Genomic DNA, 18,810 nt, shown 5'->3' on the forward strand with positions numbered 1-18,810 from the left:
TCTGGGGGCCCAGAGGCCGGTTTCTTGAGCCCCCAGGGCTGAGGGCCAGAGATGGGAGGGCCAGAGATGGGAGGGCCGAGGGAGGAGCAGGGGGGGTTGGCTGGGAGACCAGGTGCCCCTCCTGGGTGCCACCCGCTTCACATGCCAGCCAGGCCAGGCAGGGCTGTCTCGGACCCGCTGGGGGGCCTCCCCGCACGGCCTGTCTGCACACCGTGCTGCGCACTGTCTTGGCAATTTCACTGTCTTTTCCTCCTCACGGTGTCAGAGAAAGTAAACACAAGCCAGTAAAGGTCAAAGAAATTGTGTCCCAGATTCAGTTCCGTGTCTGTCTGGAGGAGGATTTTGGGTCCAGCATGTGGCTGCAGGGGCTGGAGCCCGAGCAAGGCGGGACAGGGACCCACTGGGCGGAGGGCTGTGTCCCCGCAGGGTGGTGCCCGGCTGTGCTGCCTGGGGGGCCCGCGTGGGGGGTCTGGTCAAAGCTGGGGCGGCTCCCACGGAGGTGACACACCTCCCACGTCGGGGCCTTCCTTGAAGCCAAACTTCCTGCTGGCCGCTGCCCCGTCGTAACTTCCATTTAGAAGCCACGTGGCTTGGAGGTTTTGTGGGCTCCGTTCGTCTCCCCTCTCTGCACCCGGGGACACGCTGTTTCCAAACGTCACCGACCCTCCCTTAGTACCAGCGATGCCCTGGCTTGAACCTGCAGCCCTGCACGGGGCGCCGGGCTCACCTGTAGCAGTCGTTGGTGAACTTGTTGTAGCTGGAGAAGGCAATGAGCACCCCGAACCCCACGCCCAGCGAGAAGCACACCTGGGTGGCGGCGTCGATCCAGACCTGGGGGAGCCGGGCGGGGAGGGGGGCAGGCAATTAGGGAAATTGCGGGGAGCACATTCGGCCCAGGCGCGAGCTGAGCTGTCACCAGGCAACTGTGCAGACGCTCCCCCCCACACACCCCCCCCCCCCCCCGCCAGACGCCCAGGGCTCCCGGCAACGGCTGTGCCCCCTCCGGGCCCCTCCACCTGCCCTGTAGGCACCTGGGGTCGTCCTCCGCCCCTCGCTGTCTCCTGCTCTGTCCTGCTCGTCCAGCCACCATCTGCCATCTCTAGCTTCCACCAGTCATCCATCGCCTGTCTCCATCACCATCACTACTGATCACCTGCCCTCCCCCTTCCTGCAGCCCCCACCTTGCAACCTGCTCCTCTGACTGGGCACCCCCCGCCCACGCTGGCGTCTGCTCTGCTCCCTCCTGGCAGACGCCCAGGCTCTGAGCTGTCCCCCTGTTGTTTGACTCTGGCGTACACCCTCCCGTTGGTGTCCCCAGGGTGGGTCCCAGGCCCTCTGCTGACTATGCCACCTTCCCTCCTCCTCCCCCCTCCCCCAGCTCCCGTGGGACACGCGAGGGGCTTCCCTGCAGCATCCAGACCTGCCACCACCCACCCCGCCGGCCCTGCTGCCTCGTGGGTGCCGCGTCCACACCGCCCTCTCTGCACCTGCCAGCCCCTGCCCTGCAGGCCTCCTGGGGACTCCTGGGGCCACGCCTGCCTGTACCTCACACACCTGCCCCAGGTGCGCCTTTCTGATGTGCTCCAGCCCGACTCTGCGCCCGACCCACCCGCAGCACAACGACCTTCCGCAGGGCCTCCTGGCCCAGCCTCGCACCCCGCACAGTGACTCGGACGCCCCAGCCTGGCGCCCTGAGCTATAGCGATGCCCTGAGGGCTGCCATTTCTGCCACGCCAGCCTTCCGCCAGCGCCACTTCTGTTTCTGGGCCCGTCCCTTCTCCTCCCTCTCTTGGGGGACCCAGCCCCACGACCTGCCAGCTTCCCGAAGCCTCCTCCAGGTACTTAGCCACAGTCACTCCTGCCTTTGCTGGAGAGCTCTGGCTTGGTGTTCGACCCCCTGGCACTCAGATCACATCCTGGCGTCCTGGGCAGGGCCTGGTTTCTGCAGCTCACATCCCAGCCCTGCCGGACGCGGGATGGGGGCTGCTGTCTGCATGGGCAGCGACGCCCACGGTGCAGGTGGGGTGACCTCCGGGCCGTGGTGGGCAGGGGGTCGGACTGCGGCGGGCAGCGGCGGGAAGCCCACCCTGACCTCCTCAGTCTGCACCCCCTCGGCCTCCCGCTCTGCTCACATGGCCCCTGGCTCCCCCAGACTGTGGCTCCGCTGGGTGGGCGAGGAGGATGGCGCCCGCACCTGCTGAAGTCACAGGGCGAGAGGAATTCCTGCCCAGCTGTTGCCTGGGGGACATCCCACCTGGGGACACAGGCACCCCGGGGACTGCAGCAGGGGGGTACTCACGGACGCCTCACAGAGCCGGTAGAAGTCAACGCTCAGGTACGCTCTGATGCCGTCGATGGCTCCGGGCAGGGTGACCCCCCGCAGCAGCAGGGCAGTCAGCACCACGTACGGCATGGTGGCTGTGATCCACACCACCTGGAGGAAGGCACAGTGTCACCGCTGCACGGGCCAGCCGCGGCGGGGCCCTCGGCGCAGTGGACGCTGGCATCACAAGAGCACAGGCTTGTCTTAAAGACAGAGGTGGCCTCTGGCTGGGAAGCCCAGGGTCCCCAACATCTCACGGTGCCAGCTCAGCAAATAGTGAATGCTCATGGAGAGGGAGGGTTGGACGCCTCCTGTCTCGCACACCTTCCCCAGGTTTTAATGTGGGAGAACCATTAGGCAAGAAAAGAACATTCTTGTGCTGCATCCAGTAGTCCAAACGGGCAGCAGAGGCTGGGTCTCTGGCGGAGGGTGCGTGTGCATTGACACCGACTGTGCACACGGGCACCTTGACGTGGAGGGACCGACTCTGGGTCTGTCACTGTGGGAAGGTCCCCGTGTGCCTGCACCACACTACATATATTATCGGAATTGAAGGACACACTTTGGTCAAAATTGGTTTTCACGCCCATGTAACAGCCAAAGTATTTTCACCAGCAAAAAGAAGTATGTTGTGCTGTCTTCCTGCCAGGAGCACTTTGCCGTGGGTGCTCTCCCCCCTCATGTCCTTTCACAAACAGCCACGTGTCCACCCAAACCCCAATCACGGCCACGTGGCCACCCAAACCCCAATCACGGCCACGTGGCCACCCAACCCAACCACAGCCACGTGTCCACTTGGTGGCCCCATGTCCGCAGGGAGCCTCACCTTCCCTGAGGTCTTCACCCCCTTCCAGAGGCTGAAGTAGAGCAGGACGATGACCAGCACCAGGCAGGCCGTGAGCTGCCACTGCGGAGGGCCCAGGTCGTCGATGCCACGGCTCTGGTGCAGGTGCAGCACGCCTCGCCTGGGGAGGAAGTCAGCGGGGGGTTGTGGAGGGAGCTGCCGCCCCACCCGGACCTGGAGCTGAGGGCTGAGCTTGTCCAGAGCCCGCCCTCCCCGGGCCAGCAGGGCAGGAAGCGCCTGCTCTGACGGGACCGCAAGACCCACGGCCCCTAGCGGGGGCATCAGGACTGCAGAGCAGAGGGACGCAGCTTGTCAGGGCCCAGAAAGCCCAGCCCTGCACCTGCCCTCAGCACACCTGCTCTTTGGAGCCAGGGAGGGGACGGGCACTTTGAGTTTTCAAAGGAAAGGAGCCACAGAAGCCAGAGGAAGGTGCTGAGTGACGCTGGCACCTGCTGCTGCCCGTGGGGCAGTCCCAGGCTATCCCTCTGTAGAGTGAGGCCGAGGGGACACTGAGCAGTGACGTCCGGCATGTGGGCACCTGCACCGTTTCCCAGGCTGGTGGCTCATGACACGCCCACACAGCCCCGCTGCCTTGATTAAGGACCCCACACGGCTCCATGCGGCTTTTGAGGATCCACCTCCAAGGGCAGGACCCAGGCGAGGGAAGCGGACGGGCTCACAGCAGCCGGCCACACCCTGCCCCCCATCCCAGCACGGATCCTGGGCCCTTTCTGTGCAGTGACTGGAGAATCCTGCTGCCGCGCGGGGAAGACGGAGGTGACCCGTGGGAAAGGAGCTGCTGCCACCCAGACCTGCTGTTAGTGTGGGTCTGCCAAGGTCCCCAAAACAACTCCCGATACCCACAGCAGGACACGCGCCCCAGCGCACGGAGCTTCCCACCTGTGGCACCACACGCACAGCCCCCAGCCTCCCGCACGCCTAGACCTGGTGGCGAAGGACCACGTGCCCACTGCCCGGAGGAAGGAGCGAGTGCAGCTGTGCGTGGCCACAGGCGAGGGAGGCGAGGGAGGAGGTGAGGGGCCGAGGCACCAAGAGGGAAAGTGCCCCCAGCTCGTCGCTGCGGAGCCCTTGCCCTGCGGGGGCAGTCACTGCTGTGGAGGGGACAGGGGGCTTCCATGTCTGGCCGCAATGGAATGGCACCTGGACAGCTAGGACGCTGGCCCAAGTGCACCAGACAAGTGTTTCAGACACTGGACTGGAGGCCACGTGGGGCCGAGGTCCCTGAGGTGAGCCCAGGAGGACCAGCTCCCCTCCTGTGGCCGTGCAGGGACAGCCCTGGGGCAGCTGCTCAGGGACTGCTGCTCGAGGGACGGCGGTCAGAGCTCAGGGCTCTGGGGTGCTGGAAGCTGCAGGGCAGAGCCCGGGAAGGGTCGCCATAAACCTGCGCCAGGGTCTCCGAGTCTCTGCTGGACATGAGGCCCGTCCCAGGGTGACACTCTGCAGGACCAGGCAGCACAGGGCTGGGAGCAGGGAGCCGGCTGGGCCCCAGGGCGCACACGGGTGGGGAGAGTCGTCCCGCCAGCCAGGGAGAGGCTTGCTGAGCAGGGGAGCTCAGTGGGGACCCCGCAGGGCCACACTGCCAGACAGGGAGACACGGCTCCCAAGGCGCGGGCCGCCCCAGAATCACATTAACAGAGCTTAAAAACAAACTTCTAACTTCCTTGCAGACCAAATCCGACACTCTTTAAGGGAAGACAACAAGATCTAAATACCCACTAATATAAAAGTCACCAAGTCCAGCAACTAATAAAAAATTACTAGACATAACGGAGCAAGAAAATGTGACCAATAGCCAAGAGAAAAATCAGTCAATAGCTGCTTTACACCAGATGCAAAAATTAACTCAAAATGGTAAAAAGAGCCAAATGTAAGAGTTAAAACTAGAAAACTCTTGGAAGAAGTCATAGGGGATAATCTTCATGACCTTGGATTTGGCAATGGATTCTTGGATATGATACAAATGAAACAACAGATAAATTGCACTTCATCAAAATTTAAAACTTTTGTGCATCAGAGGACACTATCAACAGAGTGAAAAGGCAAACCGCAGAACAGGAGAAAATATTTGCCAATCGTATATCAATCCGATAAAAGAATAATATCCAGAATATATAAAGAACTCATCAAACTCAACAACAACAAAGACACAAACAACCCAATTCAAAAATGGGCAAAAGACTTGAGAAGACGTTTTTCCAGAGAAGGTGGGCGAACGGGCAGCAGGTGCAGGGAAGACACTCAGCATCACTAATTGCCAGGGAAACGTGGGTCAAAACCACAGTGAATACCACTTCACACCCAGTAGGATGGCTGCGGTCAAAACAAAGAAAATATGTTGTCACTCCAGGATGTGAAGAGAGGGGACCCTGCGCGTTGCTGGCGGGAACATAATACGGAAGGTGCAGCCACCGTGGAACGCGGCACGGCGGTTCCCCGACACTGCAAACAGAATCATCCCACGGTGCAGCAATCCCGCTTCTGGGTGTGAACTCAAGAGACGTGAGAGCAGGGACTCAAACAGGCGTCCGCATGCCGGGGGTCACCGGCGCGTCACTCACTGCAGCCAAAACGCGGGAGCAGCCCAAGCGCCCACCGACACATGACGAGTCAACAAAGTGCGGTCTGTACATAAAATGGAGGGTTACGTGGCCATAAAAAGGAATGAAACTGACAACGGATAAACCTGAAGATGCGGCGAATGAAATAAGCCAGACACAAAGGACACAGCTTGCGTGATTCCCTCACATGAGGTCCCCAGAGCAGCCAGGTTCCCGGGGACAGAAAGTAGGTGGTGGGTGCCAGGGTCTGGGGCAGGGCTGGGGATCCGATGGGGACAGCATTTAACGGGCACAGAGTTTCAGTCTGAGAGGATGAAAGAGTTCAGATGGATGGTGGTGATGGTCACACAGCGTGAATGTGCTTAACGCCCCTGAACTACGCACTTAAGTATGGTCACGATGGTCAATTTTATGTTCTGCACAGTTTATCACATAATTCCCACCCTCTGTAAGACATGGTGCTTTTCAGTGAAACTAAAGCTGAGAGAGTTCATCGCCAGCAAGTCCACATTATAAGAAATATTAAAGGAAATTCCTCAGCTGGAAGGAAAACGGTACCAAATGGAAACCTGGATCTACGTAAAGGGTAGGAGAGCACCAGGCACAGTGACCATGTAGGTGGATATACAACGTTTCTTTGCTGCTTTAAATTTATTTTAAATGTAATTGATTGTTTAAAGCAAAAACAATAACAATGTATTGTGGAGTTGATAACATATTGTAGAAACAAAATCTACAACAATTGCATAAGGACACAAGGAGAAATGTGGTATTCGCTGCCGGTGCTTCAGTTGTGTGTGAGGTGGCACAGCGCCACCGAGGGTGGGCTGCTGCAAGTCAAAGGTGCATGTCGTCAACCCTACAATATCCACCAAAAAGTTAAACAAAGAACTCTAGCTTATTAGCCAATAGTATTGATAAAATGGAAGCCTAAAAATTAATTAATTCAAAAGAAGAAATAAAAAGAGGAAACAAGAAACAAAAAAGAGATGGGACAAAAAAAGAAAGAAAGAAAGGAAAGAAAGAAAGAAAGAAAGAAAGAAAGAAAGAAAGAAAGAAAGAAAGAAAGAAAGAAAGAAAGAAAGAAAGAAAGAAAGAAAGAAAGAAAGAAAAAGAAAAGAAAGAAAGAAAGAAAGAAAGAAAGAAAGAAAGATATAAATAGCATGATGAAAGACCTAGATCGAGCCGTACTGACAATTATTGCATGCAAACGCCAATTAAAACACAGAGATTCTCACGTTGGATAAAAAGCAAGGACCAACTCTGTCTACAAGAAACCCACTTTAAATATACTGACGCATTAAGTTAAAATGAAAGGATGGAAAAGATACACCGTGCAAACACTAATCACAGGAAAACAGGGTGGCTGTGTTAATACCGGGCAAAGCAGACTTCAGAGCGAGACGTGGAACACGAAGCACATTTCACAGTGCTAAAGAGGTCGATCCAAAGAGTTGGTGTCCATAAACACACATGCACTTTGTGACAGAGCTTCGGAACACATGGATGAAGCAAAGACTGATAGAACCGTGAAGAGAAGTAGACAAATCTGAAGTTGCAGTTGATATATCAATACCCCTTTGTCAGGAACTGATAGAACAAGTAGATAGAAAACCAGCAAGGATGCAGAAGAGCTGAACACTACAATGAAGCTACATGGCCTCGTTGACGTTTATGCAACTGTCTACCCAACAGCAGCAGAGCACACATTTGTTTAAAGTGTACACAGAACATTCACCAATGCAGACCACACAGTAAGTCATAAAATCAGTCTCAGTATATTTGAAAATATCGAAGTTTTATAAGAACATCATCTTGTCAGAACAGAATTAAATTAGGAATCAATAACAGAAACATCTAGAAAACCTTCAAATATTTCAAACTGAACAACAAACATCAAAAATTGTCCCATTAATCAAATAGAAATCAAAAGAAAGATTAGAGAATACTTCGAACTGAATGAAAATAAAAACACAATATTTCAAAATTTGTGGGATGCAGTTAATGCAGCCCTGTAGAGGCAAATTTATAGCTTTAATTGATAACTTCCTAATTTATGTTACGCAGCGTTGATAAGTGTTTATGGAAGTGAGGGGAATTTTAAGCTGGTTGGAGCTCTGTGGGCCTCTGCTGGGGTTTCTCAGCCCACATGCACTTTCCTGGCCGGACTTCACATTTATTAAGTGTGAAGTTAATTCACAGCATCATTTTACAACTCCAAAGGTGCCAGCAATGCACTTTGTTTTCTGCTCTGAGCCTGTAACTCTTTCTTAAGTATTCCCGTTAGGAATGGAAGCTGGAAACATGTCAGCCAGTGCAGGGATGGTGAGGAAACAGGCACTGAGAGAGAAACACAGGGCTTTATAGAAAGGGCAGCTTGGGGACAAATACTATCCCCTTACTTTTCTCAGATAAGAAGCCACTGAGAGTAAAAGTAACACTTCCTGGTTCAGCCATCTGGCACGATTGGGTCTCCAGGTTCCTGCTGCAATGCTTCCTTTCTTTTCTCTGCAGGAGTCATTTCTGTCACCTCCCGCAGGCAGGTGGGCCACTGCCCAGGAAGGGGCTGCAAGGCAAGGAGGCTGCCTGGACCCCGGGGCCTGGAGAGTCGTCAGCTCCCATGGGACCCTTGTCATTTGCCAAGCCTGGCAGGCTCTGGGCTGAGTTTGTCAACAGGCGTGGGGGAGGCAGCTGCACACGACGTCTGGACGGGCAGCCGTCCCTTCAGAATCAGAGCCCAGAGCAGACGTGGCCAGCGTCTTGCCAAGGACCTGGGGTGAAGACGCCTGGACGAAGGCCTTTCAGATGTACTCCTGCTAACACCTCAGTAGTCAGATCACGACGTGGCGTCCCTTGCCCTTCGTGTAGGAAGCTGGAATCCCTGTGCGGTGGCTGACGCAGCCACGCATGCCCACTGTGAAGGACGGACAGCCTGGCTGTGGAACAATGGCCGTCACCTTGGCCTCTGCAGCTTTCCATGGTGGCCGTGCGCCCCCTAACTACATGCGCCTGTGGGAACTGCCACCCTTTTACAGTGATCTGCTTTACCAGTGGGTTTGAATCCCAGCAGCCCCTGCAGACCTGGGCACACTGCCTGCTGCTGCTTCCCACAGGGTCACTGGGGCCGGTTTCTGGAACCCTCCGCCCCAGGGTTAGAGTGCAGGGAGCAGCACAGGAGCCTCAGTGCCCGGTGCCGTTCATGAGGCGGCTCATCTCACACGCTCCCCAATCCCATGTCTGTCCTGGACGTGCCCAGCTGGGGCGGGGCGTGTGCCGGCGCTGACCGGGCCTTCGGAGGCCAAGGGTTGGGGCTGCTCTGTTCCCGTCTTCCGTGCCAGACTCAGAATTTCCAAATAGACTTCACTCGTCTGATCTTTTTAAAAAATAACATTAATCTTACCTTCTAGTATTCTTAATCATAAGTCATTAGATGAATCATTTTCCCTCTCATTTTCTTATCTGAAAATCACTCAGATGAGCCAGCTCTTTCCAAGCTACCCACCCAAAGCAAGGGGGTCCCACCACGGCGTCACCTGGCACCTTACAATGTCTGTGCAACCTGTTCAAATGTCCCAGGCTGCACTGAGATCCATCTTAAACTTGTGCAGACACACGGGCTTGAGCACTTAGTCGCCATTTTGTCTGTGTAGCGATAAAGCCAGCTGCAGAGTGGCTGTCCCTCAGCATCCTTTAGTGATGGGGCAGGGTGGCAGAGTCCGCCCTGCCCCTTCACACACCTCGAGGCTCACAGGCTCTCCCATGTCGCTCTGCCTGTCCCCGTGTCCCCATGCCCCCGCGCCGTCCCTTCTCTGATCACGCGCCAACCCTGAGAGCCACATGCAGCCTGGTGGCATTCCCACCGAGGATAACATTCAATTGGGACATGCAGGAAGAATGGCCCCCGCAGCTGTGGCTGTCTCCTCCCTGAGGACGCTAAAGTCCTCTTTGGGGAGTGGCAGACCTGTCCTCTGTTTGGGGAATTTTATCACGTCTTGCTGGCCTGTGCCCCCTTTTCTCCCTGCAGACGCCCACTCAGCCGTCTTCCAGGCACATCAACCGGGAAAATCCTGGGCGGCTCTTCTCTCCACTGGCCCCATCCTGAGACCGGCGCCCCTCCCAGAGCCCCTCCGAGGGGAAGCCCCTATCCCCGCCTACTGGCCCCAGCGTGGCTCTCCCTCCCCAATGGGCGGGCGGCCTCTCCCTGGGACTCGTCTCCCTGCTCCCCACAGGGTCTTCAGCTCATCCAGTTGCAAACATGCACAAAGGCTGTCTCCCCCAAGCAAGCAAGCCCCACCCACGTGGCCACAGCCCTGCCCCACCCACACGGCCGCACCCCTGCCCCACGGGCATCCTGGGCTCTGAGACAGACCTGGTCCGAGGTGTGCTAGAGCAAAGCAGTCAGATTCTGCACATGGAACTCGCGGTGCCAGATCCCAAACGCCTGCTGGTGTCCCCATCTCCCTCCGGGCGGCATCTCTCCCCGTCCTCTGCCCGTGGTGACTGCTGTCTCCTGCCCATGTGAACCGTCTCACCCTCTCTGATGAGCCCCCCAGCACTGGGCGAAGTCCCTTCCTCTCAGGAAAGGCCTCAGTGGACAACACTATCGCCAAAGCCATCTCTCTGGGAGGCTGTTTGCCCCCGAGTTTCCCCTGCACACCAGGACCGAGCTCTGGGGACAGACCCTGCACCCAGCCAGGGCGACAGGCCCTCCGCTCCCCCGCCGGCCGGCCCTCCTGGGTGCGCACGGCTCACAGACGTAACAACACTTCATTTGTTTCTAAGCTGTTTTCTAACTCAAAACAAATTTTGCAAATTTGCTTGCTTGCCGTTAAAACCTGAATTATTTTATTTTTATCGGTCAAAGTTTCTTTTTCTAAGTTGTAAGTAGGCTCATTTTTACGTATAAACATGAAAACAATATATCTAAATAGGCAAGTGAGCGCCTCAAGAAGGAACATCACAGTCAATGCGAAATTTTGACCTCGATGGGGTGGGAATCGCAGCAAATGCCCTTTTCCCGTCTCCAAGACAAATGCTGCGTTCTGAGAGAACCCCCTTCGGTCAGAACAGGGCACCCAGCCGGAGGCGCGAGAGTGCCAGGGCGGCACACACTCCCCTCCCACGGCATCCAGGCGCACCACCCTGCCAGCCGGCCTGGCGTGTCCCCCGAGCGGTCACAAACTCATCTGTCTCCTTAATGACAATTAGTTAACTCAGCCTGGGTAAATGCTAGCTGGAAATCGCTCTGGGGAATGCTCCACCTTGGGACAGAGAGTGGCCCCTCACAGCAAGTGTTTCTCACACACACACAGCACACAAATGCCCACCACATACACATGTGCGTGCACACACGCACTCACGCGCACGTCAGGATTCCAGGAGGGGCCAGGAAAGAGTGGACCTGTGGGGCGGGCGCCGCCCTTGCAGGCTGGGCCAGGGCCCATGGTAAGGAAGGGGGAGGGCTGGAGTTGGCGCAGGGCCCGAAAGGGTTAGGAGAGGACCAGCCCCAGGGGGACCAAGAGGGTCCGGGCCTGCAGGGGGGCAGGGAGGAGGCGAGAGCTGGACGGCAGCTGGCTGGGAAAACACGGGCGGGTGGGAGGAGGGGAGGACTGGGTGGGGCCCCGTGGAAGGAAAAAGGCTGCAAGTAGAATGAGAAGAAAACCTCATGACAAGGGGACAGCTGGTGCACCTAGTAGACAGGGTCAGTTCCCTTAACCCGGGGTCTTCCCGGCAGCGAGGCGGCTGAGCCCCAGCCTACACAGAGGAAGGGCAGGGAGCAGGGTGCAGCTCAGCCCCTCACCGCACTGCCCTGCGTGTCTCCCGCCAGCCTCCTCCTGCCCCAAACTGACGCTGGGAGCAGGAAGGCACCGCCAGCGCCGGCTCAGGCCTCCATCCTTGCTGGGGACTCGCGGCTGAGCTTCTGAGACCACCAATGTGTGATTCAGAAACACGCCCCACCAGAACGCTGATGGGACAGAATGCAGGGACAGGTCGTGCAAGGCAGGGGAGGGAGTAGCTGGCCACGGGCCCCCGAGTGCCCGGTACCGCCGACCCTCCCATTCCTGACACCAATAGAAGGAGCCGGACGCCACTTACTCAAAGTACTCAGCGGCGGGTGTGGTCCCGAAGGTGTCGTTGAGGCCTGGGCCGTCGCTGGAGTTGCCGGAGTGGGCGTCGGAGCAGTTGGGGCTGTTCCAGGTGTTGTTGCAGTGGATCCACGGCAGCTCCATGGTGAAGGAGGAGAAGAAGTAGTGCAGCGCCCAGGCGATGATGACGTTGTAGAAGAAGCCGACGTAGAGCGAGATGAGGATGACCGTGAAGCCCACGCCTAGCGGACGTGAGCACAAGGCTGTCAGCAGCAGCTCCTTTTGGCCACCCCTGCAGGCACCACCTCCACCCTGAGCCGCTGTCCACCGACAGCCTTAACTCAGAACCTTGAAACTCACAGGGGAAGGCACGAAGGGGCTGGTGCCGGCTTCACGCTGCCGTCAGAGAAGGGGCTGCCCAACGCCCAACGCCATCTACATCCACACAGAGACACTCAGGGTGTCTCAGGGGGACATCCAGGGCCATTGCAGGGGATCTGGGACTGCCCTCATACACCCAAGGTCACTAGGGCCAGCAGGGCCACCTGCAGCCATGCCACCCATCACCTCATAGCCACCCAGGATCAACCAGCGTCACCCAGGGCCATCTATGCCCTTAGGCTATCAGAGGTTACCCAGGATCACACAGGAATACCCAGGGTCTCCCAGAGCCATCCAGAGCTACCTATAGTCATTAAGGGACAACTGGGGTCTTCCATAGCCATCTACAGCCTCCTGGGATCATTCAGGACCATCAAGGGCATCCATGACCACCCATAATCCCCCTGGGTAATCCAGGGCCACCCAGAGTCACACAGGGCCACCCAGACCATGAATGACTATCCAGGGTCTCTCAGGGTTTCCTAGAGTCACCTGGGGCATGAAAGACCACCCAGGGCTTCCTTGGAACATCCAGGCCCTTACATGACTATCAAGGTCCATCTAGAGCCGAGTATGACCACCCAGCATCTCCCAGATGACACACAGGACCATCAGGGACCACCCAGAGCCATCCGTGAACATCCAAAGCCACTCAGGGCTGCCCTGGACCTTTTAGAGTGACCTTTCCAGGATCACAACACCTGGAATTTGGGATCAGTCATGTGGGAGGTCCTGGGGAGCTGGAGCAGAACTCAGGGGTGAGCAATCCTTGAGGCTTGTCACCCTGACTGGGGAGCAGAGGGGTGTCGTGGTCAGGAGGCCTCCTCCCATTGGTCAAGGAGTCCTCCCTACTGAGAGCTGGACAGGCACGGTCGTGTTCTGGCTACCGTGCTCACTTTACTAAGCTCCACACGGAATTCTCTTGGAAGGCCTCCTCAAATGTGGAACTTGTCAATATTGAATACTTCTATATTGCATTTCTGTTCAATGAATTTCTTAGGAGAGGCTGCGTTGTGATTTACAGCGAACTTGCCTAGACAGCCATGTTGGGAAGCCATGTTGTTTGGCAGCCATGTTGGGAAGCCATGTTGTCTGGCAGCCATGTTGCCGGGAAGCCATGTTGTCTGGCAGCCATGTTGCTGGGAAGCCATGTTGTCTGGCAGCCATGTTGTTCCGAAGTCAACCATGGAAGGTTTTATCTGGTGGTGGCCTGACTGTGGATGCCGAATTTGAAGACTTTTCAAGGTTAAACTTCGTAAACCAAGTCCTCAGCTTGAAACTTTGGGATCTCAAAGAAGCCTTTGATCAAACACTACAGTGGATCCAAATCTAGTGTCTGAAGGAAGGGGCTGACTTTGTCCCTGGCCTTCCAGAGCCACCATAGGCCAGGTTTCTTGACCTTCACAACAGAGTGACAAGGTCACCACTGGTTGATGTGGCTCCCAGAGCAGGCGGGCTTGCCCTGATCTGCAGCACAGCAGTGTCCGCGCACCCCATCCAGGAGCACCCTCTCTCCTGCACTGCTGTCCAGCAGCCCCGGGCTCCTGGGTGAGGGAAGCAGTGCCCTTGGAGGGTGGCTACCAGTGCCAGCTATTCCTTTGCTCACTCTGAGCTCCGCCCTTCTGGAAGGCAGTGCCACTGGCTTGGGCTACTGAAGCGTGGCCCCCATTCAACCAGCCAAGTTCCCCATGTTCCTCTGTAATCCCATGTAAGACTCAGCCCCAGGAAATCCACTTTTCTGTTTGCAATAAGAACGTTCTTGTGATCACTGTTCATCACATCACCCCAGGCTCAAACAAAGCCTCACCTGATACATTTCTTCCATATTTAACGCCATGGGAAACTGTCCCCCTGAAGGAGGTAGTGGGCTTACTCCTTTCTTATGTTTCCAATGAAAACAATACTGGAAACATGACATGTTTCTCTTTTGTCTGACTCCCAGGAAGCTCTGGGTTAAATGTGAATTTCAATCATTGCTCTTAATGTTGATTTCTATTTTTCTTAGTATTTCTTCTTATTAAACTTGTATGTAATTTGCTTTGTTTCACTTTAAGCCACTTTAAATTCTTTTTTAGAAAAAGGGAGAATTTGTTAAATCACACTAAAATATTATTGACTGCACAATATTATGAAATATTTTATATTCACTACAGTAGGTTGGAGGTGTTTCCACAGCATACATAAAATGGGGGTTTGTCTTTGGCGATTAAGCAGACAACCTGAGAAGGTGCCTCCTGCTAAAGTTGGTGCTCAGCCCTCAAGAGAGCATGGAGCTGCCCTCTCCACCACCCGCAGACGCCAGCACACCCAGAGCACCCACCAGGCTGGTGTCAGGAGATGGTGTCGTAATGAAAACACATCACGGGAACTCCAGCTGCAGAGAACACTCCCTCTGTCCCTTGCAAGAGTCAGTGGGCAGGTCTCTCTAAAGGACAGGAGAGAATTCCTCCCTTGTCAGTCTGCATGTCCTTAGTGCCTGCCTGTGTGTGCATACGTGTGCCTATGTGTGCATGCAGGTGTGTATGTTTGTGTGCATGTGTGTGTGCATGTGTGCACTCATACCAGGGAGAGAGACAGAGAAAGAATGAGAGAGGAAAGAAAGGAGAGAAACAGAGAGAGACAGAGAGTGAGACAGAGAGGGAGAGATAGAGATACAGAGACAGAGTAAGAGAGAGAGAGAGAGAGACAGAGACAGAGAGGCAGAGAGGGACAGAGACGGCAAGGCAGGGAGAGCAGATCATGCGACCCACAGTGGCTCTGGTAGCTGTGCCCACATAGAAGGGCTCTGAAGGGTCTGCCCAGGGAAAGCATGATGAGTCACAGGCTCTGAGGCCAGCAGCCATCTCAGCTCCTGGTTAGGAGCAGGGCGAGGCCCCAGACCCCTGGGGGGAGCGAGGAGAGGCTGGCTGCCTGAGGTCGGGGCTCTGTCTGCCAGGAGAGACCTCTGAGTGGCACAGGCACACAGTCCCCTCTGAGGAACCAACCGGAGCCTTTTAGTGTCTTTGATTATTTTGGGCATTTTAACCGATGTAGTTTACCATGTGGGACTTCCATTTAATGAGACAAGAAAATAGATTTCTTCTAACTAAATAAATAATAGATGTTTTTAGGAGATAAAGGAGGGAAGAGAAGGCACATGTATCGGAGTATCCGGGCTTTGCTGCTGCTTTTTGAGGGAGCGGCCCCAACTCCCGAGAGGTCGGCACCCTGCGAATGGGATAGAACCCCGACAAGTAGGAAATTACATGCCAGGAACTGTCGCTTTTTTGGTATCAGGCTATTCAAGGTGTCTCTTCCTTAAAAAAAATCTTGTTTTCTTGGATTGATTCCTTTATCTCTTCGTTTTTGCACAAAGACACCAAAGCAACACAGTTCACGTTCTGTGACCTGTGGTTTTCCTCAGTCCCCGTCATGGGACGATCCTTCCTGTGGCCTCCATCAGCCCCTGCACAGCCTCCTCTGCACTGGTGTTCTGGACAAAAGCCAACATGGGGTGCCAGGGCTATGACTTGGAATGAAGGTCTGGGCCAGCGGTGACTGTCCAGCTTCAGGTTCTGAGGCTGGGCTGGGAACAGGACGAAACACCCCAACCCACGCCTGCCTTTCTCCAGGATGGGGTGCCGACACGCACGTTGACCAAAGCCAGATGCTCTCCGTTAGCCCAAGTTAAGTTTGTTAGCATCATGTGCTGCTGCGAAGTTCTTGGAAATTGCTTATTGACGTGCTATAAATTGTGTCGTAACAGCCCACGCTGGCTGTTGGAGAACGCTCTTTCTGTGGCACCACGTGTGGGTGGGAATGAGCTTCCACTGGCTAACCAGGTCCTGGCATGAATCACCCCCTTCTGTCTCCTGCCAACCCTTGCCCGATTCCAGCATGTAAAGAGGTGAATTTAATTCTATCCAACGTTAGGGTCACTCGCGGGGAGTGGGAGCACAGGGCGATGTTGTGTAAGAAACTGGCAACGCACTCCAAACTCGAAGGGGTGGCTCTGGAAGGCCCAGCAGAGCAATCTGGCATTGCCACTGCCTGCATCGTAGCACATGGCCAACCCCTCAACGCATCCTCTGGGCGAGGATGGAAGCTCTGTCTCCAGTTCAGCACGGCCAAGCCTCTGAACACTCAGGTGCTACGTAAATGCAAACCGTGCACGCGGCACAGCTGCAGCCGGACTCAGAAGCAACATCTACTGAAACACGTCAGCGCTGCTGGGAGGACTCGATTAACTCACTTGAACTGTTTGGGTTCACTGACCTTGACCAAATCAGTGTTGCAACAATGAATAGACAACACAATGCCCGGTTCGCCATGCGCACCTGCCTCTACAGAGATTCCTGGGTCTTTGGTTAGCTGCTGCACTCATCCCCTGGGGAACTGTGACAGCGACAGACAAATCTCAGGCGATTCCTCTAGGTTTCGCCTCTACCTTCAGATCCCATCAAGGGGATGCCCCACACTGGCATCTGTCTCTCCCTGCAGGTGTGTGTGGGGTGAGTGTGGGGGTCTCTCTTTTTGCAGTTCCATTTCAGTGTGGGCCAGTAAATCACGAAGGCTAGGAAGAAATTACTATAGTCTGAAGACTCACCAAGCGGGCCACTGAGAACGAACAGCACTCTAAGGCCTGGCCAGTCTCAGCGTTCCCCCGCTGCCAGGCCACTTTCTGCCCCGGAGCCCAATCTCAGCCGCCGCGAGATGCTGTCTGTCTCCACTACTGAGACAGACCAGAGGCTCAGCTCTGAGAATCAGCCCTTGACTCACTGACAGCACATCCTGGGGACACTCAGGGCTTCTGTTCTCTTCTAAACACACTGACTTTCCAAGAGCTTCTGAGAAAATCCAAAGACATTTACCTCTTGAGTGCCACCCATGTGTCCCAGAGGAAATGCTCCAAATCCTCCCTGAACCTCTGGCTCCTGGGAGGCAGTATTGGCTCAGCAGGCAGACACGACCCGGAGCTGGGCTCAAACTCTGCTCTGCACCTGACCAGGTGACAGAGGGAATCACTCAAGCCTTCTGACCTTCCACCCAGTGTGGCCCTCCACTGGGCTCTCATGAGGAGAGAAAGGAAATCCTGGGCAGGCCACCTGTACTCAACGTGAGGTGAGCTGCTTCAGGGTGGTATCAGCAGCCGTGAAGGCTCATTGATGACTAGATAGATAGATGATTGATAGGTGTATGGATGGGTAGATGATAGACACGTGGATAGATGGATGGATGGATGGGTAGATGATAAATGATAGATGGATGATGGATGGATGGATGGGCAGATGGTAGACAGGTGGATGGATGGATGGATGGATGGGTAGATGATGGATGGATGGATGGGTAGATAAATGATAGGTAGATGGATGGATGGATGATGGATGGGGTCCATACATACACGTTTTATCTTATCTACCATCTTAATGCCTTGAAAAAATAAAACCATTAATGAACTGCGGGACAGCCTCACCTGGGAGCAGGGAGATCTTTGGTCATCACAGATCTTTAAAGTAGGACCCAAACTAAACTGGCCCGTGCATACTCCTGTGTGTCTTAGTGAGGCAGGACCATGTGCCCACGATGTGGCTGGCTCAGGCGAAGCTCCAGGGCCACCACCATGGTCTGCACCATGCCAGGGTGAAAGGAGAGGCCGAGCCTTACCTTTCAGTATGGGGCAGATCTTCCAGACCCCGGCGGCCCCTTCCCGGTTGAACTGCCCGAGGGCCAGCTCCATGTAGAAAAGTGGCATCCCAGCAATGACCATGAAGAGCAGGTAGGGGACCAGGAAGGCACCTGTGGGGCACAACAGCACATCAAGGAGAGCTCAGGGGGGCAGAAGGGCCCACCTTTCACCATCAGAGCTCGGGCTCCACTGTCCCAGTCGACCACCCACATCCGGGACATGACCTTTGCACTCAGTCACGAGCAGAAGCTTCCCTGAACGGCACCCCCAGCGGTGAGTCCCAGCTGGGGCAGGTAGACCTCCTGTCCACACCTGTTGCCCACTGCTGTTAGTGTCTGGACTCGTCCTTCCAGAAACCCCGAGGAGTCCCCTGCTCCAAGTCAAGCCCTAGTGCAGAGCAGGTGCAGCCCCACCCAGTCCTCCCAGCTCGGCTCAGGCACCTTCCAGGCCTGGCCTTTGGCCTCTCATGTCCTGATCCTGTTTTCCTTTTGCACTGTGAGTCCTCCGGGATCTGTGGCCCCAGCTCTTCCCCTGGCCCTAAGGGGGTTTCACCACCCGTTCCCGGCTCCCTGCAGTTGGAGCCTGCCTCCTGCGGGGCTTGTGGCCGACAGTGTTTGCAGGTGCCAGTGCCGGGTGTCCTCAAGGGAGAGCCTAGTTCCTTCCCTGCAGGCACAAAGTCCAGGGTCCTATGGTCTCGGCCTCCTAAATGCCCCTTACTGTCCCCTAATCTGACCCCGAGTGAGGGAGCCCTTTGCCATCCTCTCTTCTGGGGGTGCATGGAGACCTCTCGCTCTGTCTTGGGGGAAATTATTGTGCCTGCTTAGACCTCAGTCTTCCTGTCTGCAAGATGGGTGTCATGTTGCCAGCTTCCTCACAGGCACGCTGTGGGGCCTGCCCCAGAGACTCTTCTAAAGCCCTTTGTCCAGCAGAGG

General features: G+C 55.7%; 1 protein-coding gene across 1 annotated transcript in view; it reads right to left on the minus strand.

Annotated features, from left to right (window-relative positions):
* SLC6A3 (solute carrier family 6 member 3) overlaps positions 1-18,810 on the minus strand; it is a 37,659-nt gene that overhangs the window by 17,995 nt on the left and 854 nt on the right. The window contains exons 2-6 of the mRNA XM_045565710.1: positions 17,857-17,988; positions 11,843-12,074; positions 3,150-3,288; positions 2,300-2,434; positions 728-831 (exon numbers count right to left, since the gene is read on the minus strand). Of these exons, the coding sequence (XP_045421666.1) occupies positions 728-831; positions 2,300-2,434; positions 3,150-3,288; positions 11,843-12,074; positions 17,857-17,988 (742 nt within the window). The remainder of the gene's footprint in view (positions 1-727; positions 832-2,299; positions 2,435-3,149; positions 3,289-11,842; positions 12,075-17,856; positions 17,989-18,810) is intronic.

The sequence above is a fragment of the Lemur catta genome, chromosome 12 (genome assembly GCF_020740605.2).
Source record: "Lemur catta isolate mLemCat1 chromosome 12, mLemCat1.pri, whole genome shotgun sequence".
In the NCBI taxonomy this organism is placed as follows: domain Eukaryota; kingdom Metazoa; phylum Chordata; class Mammalia; order Primates; family Lemuridae; genus Lemur; species Lemur catta.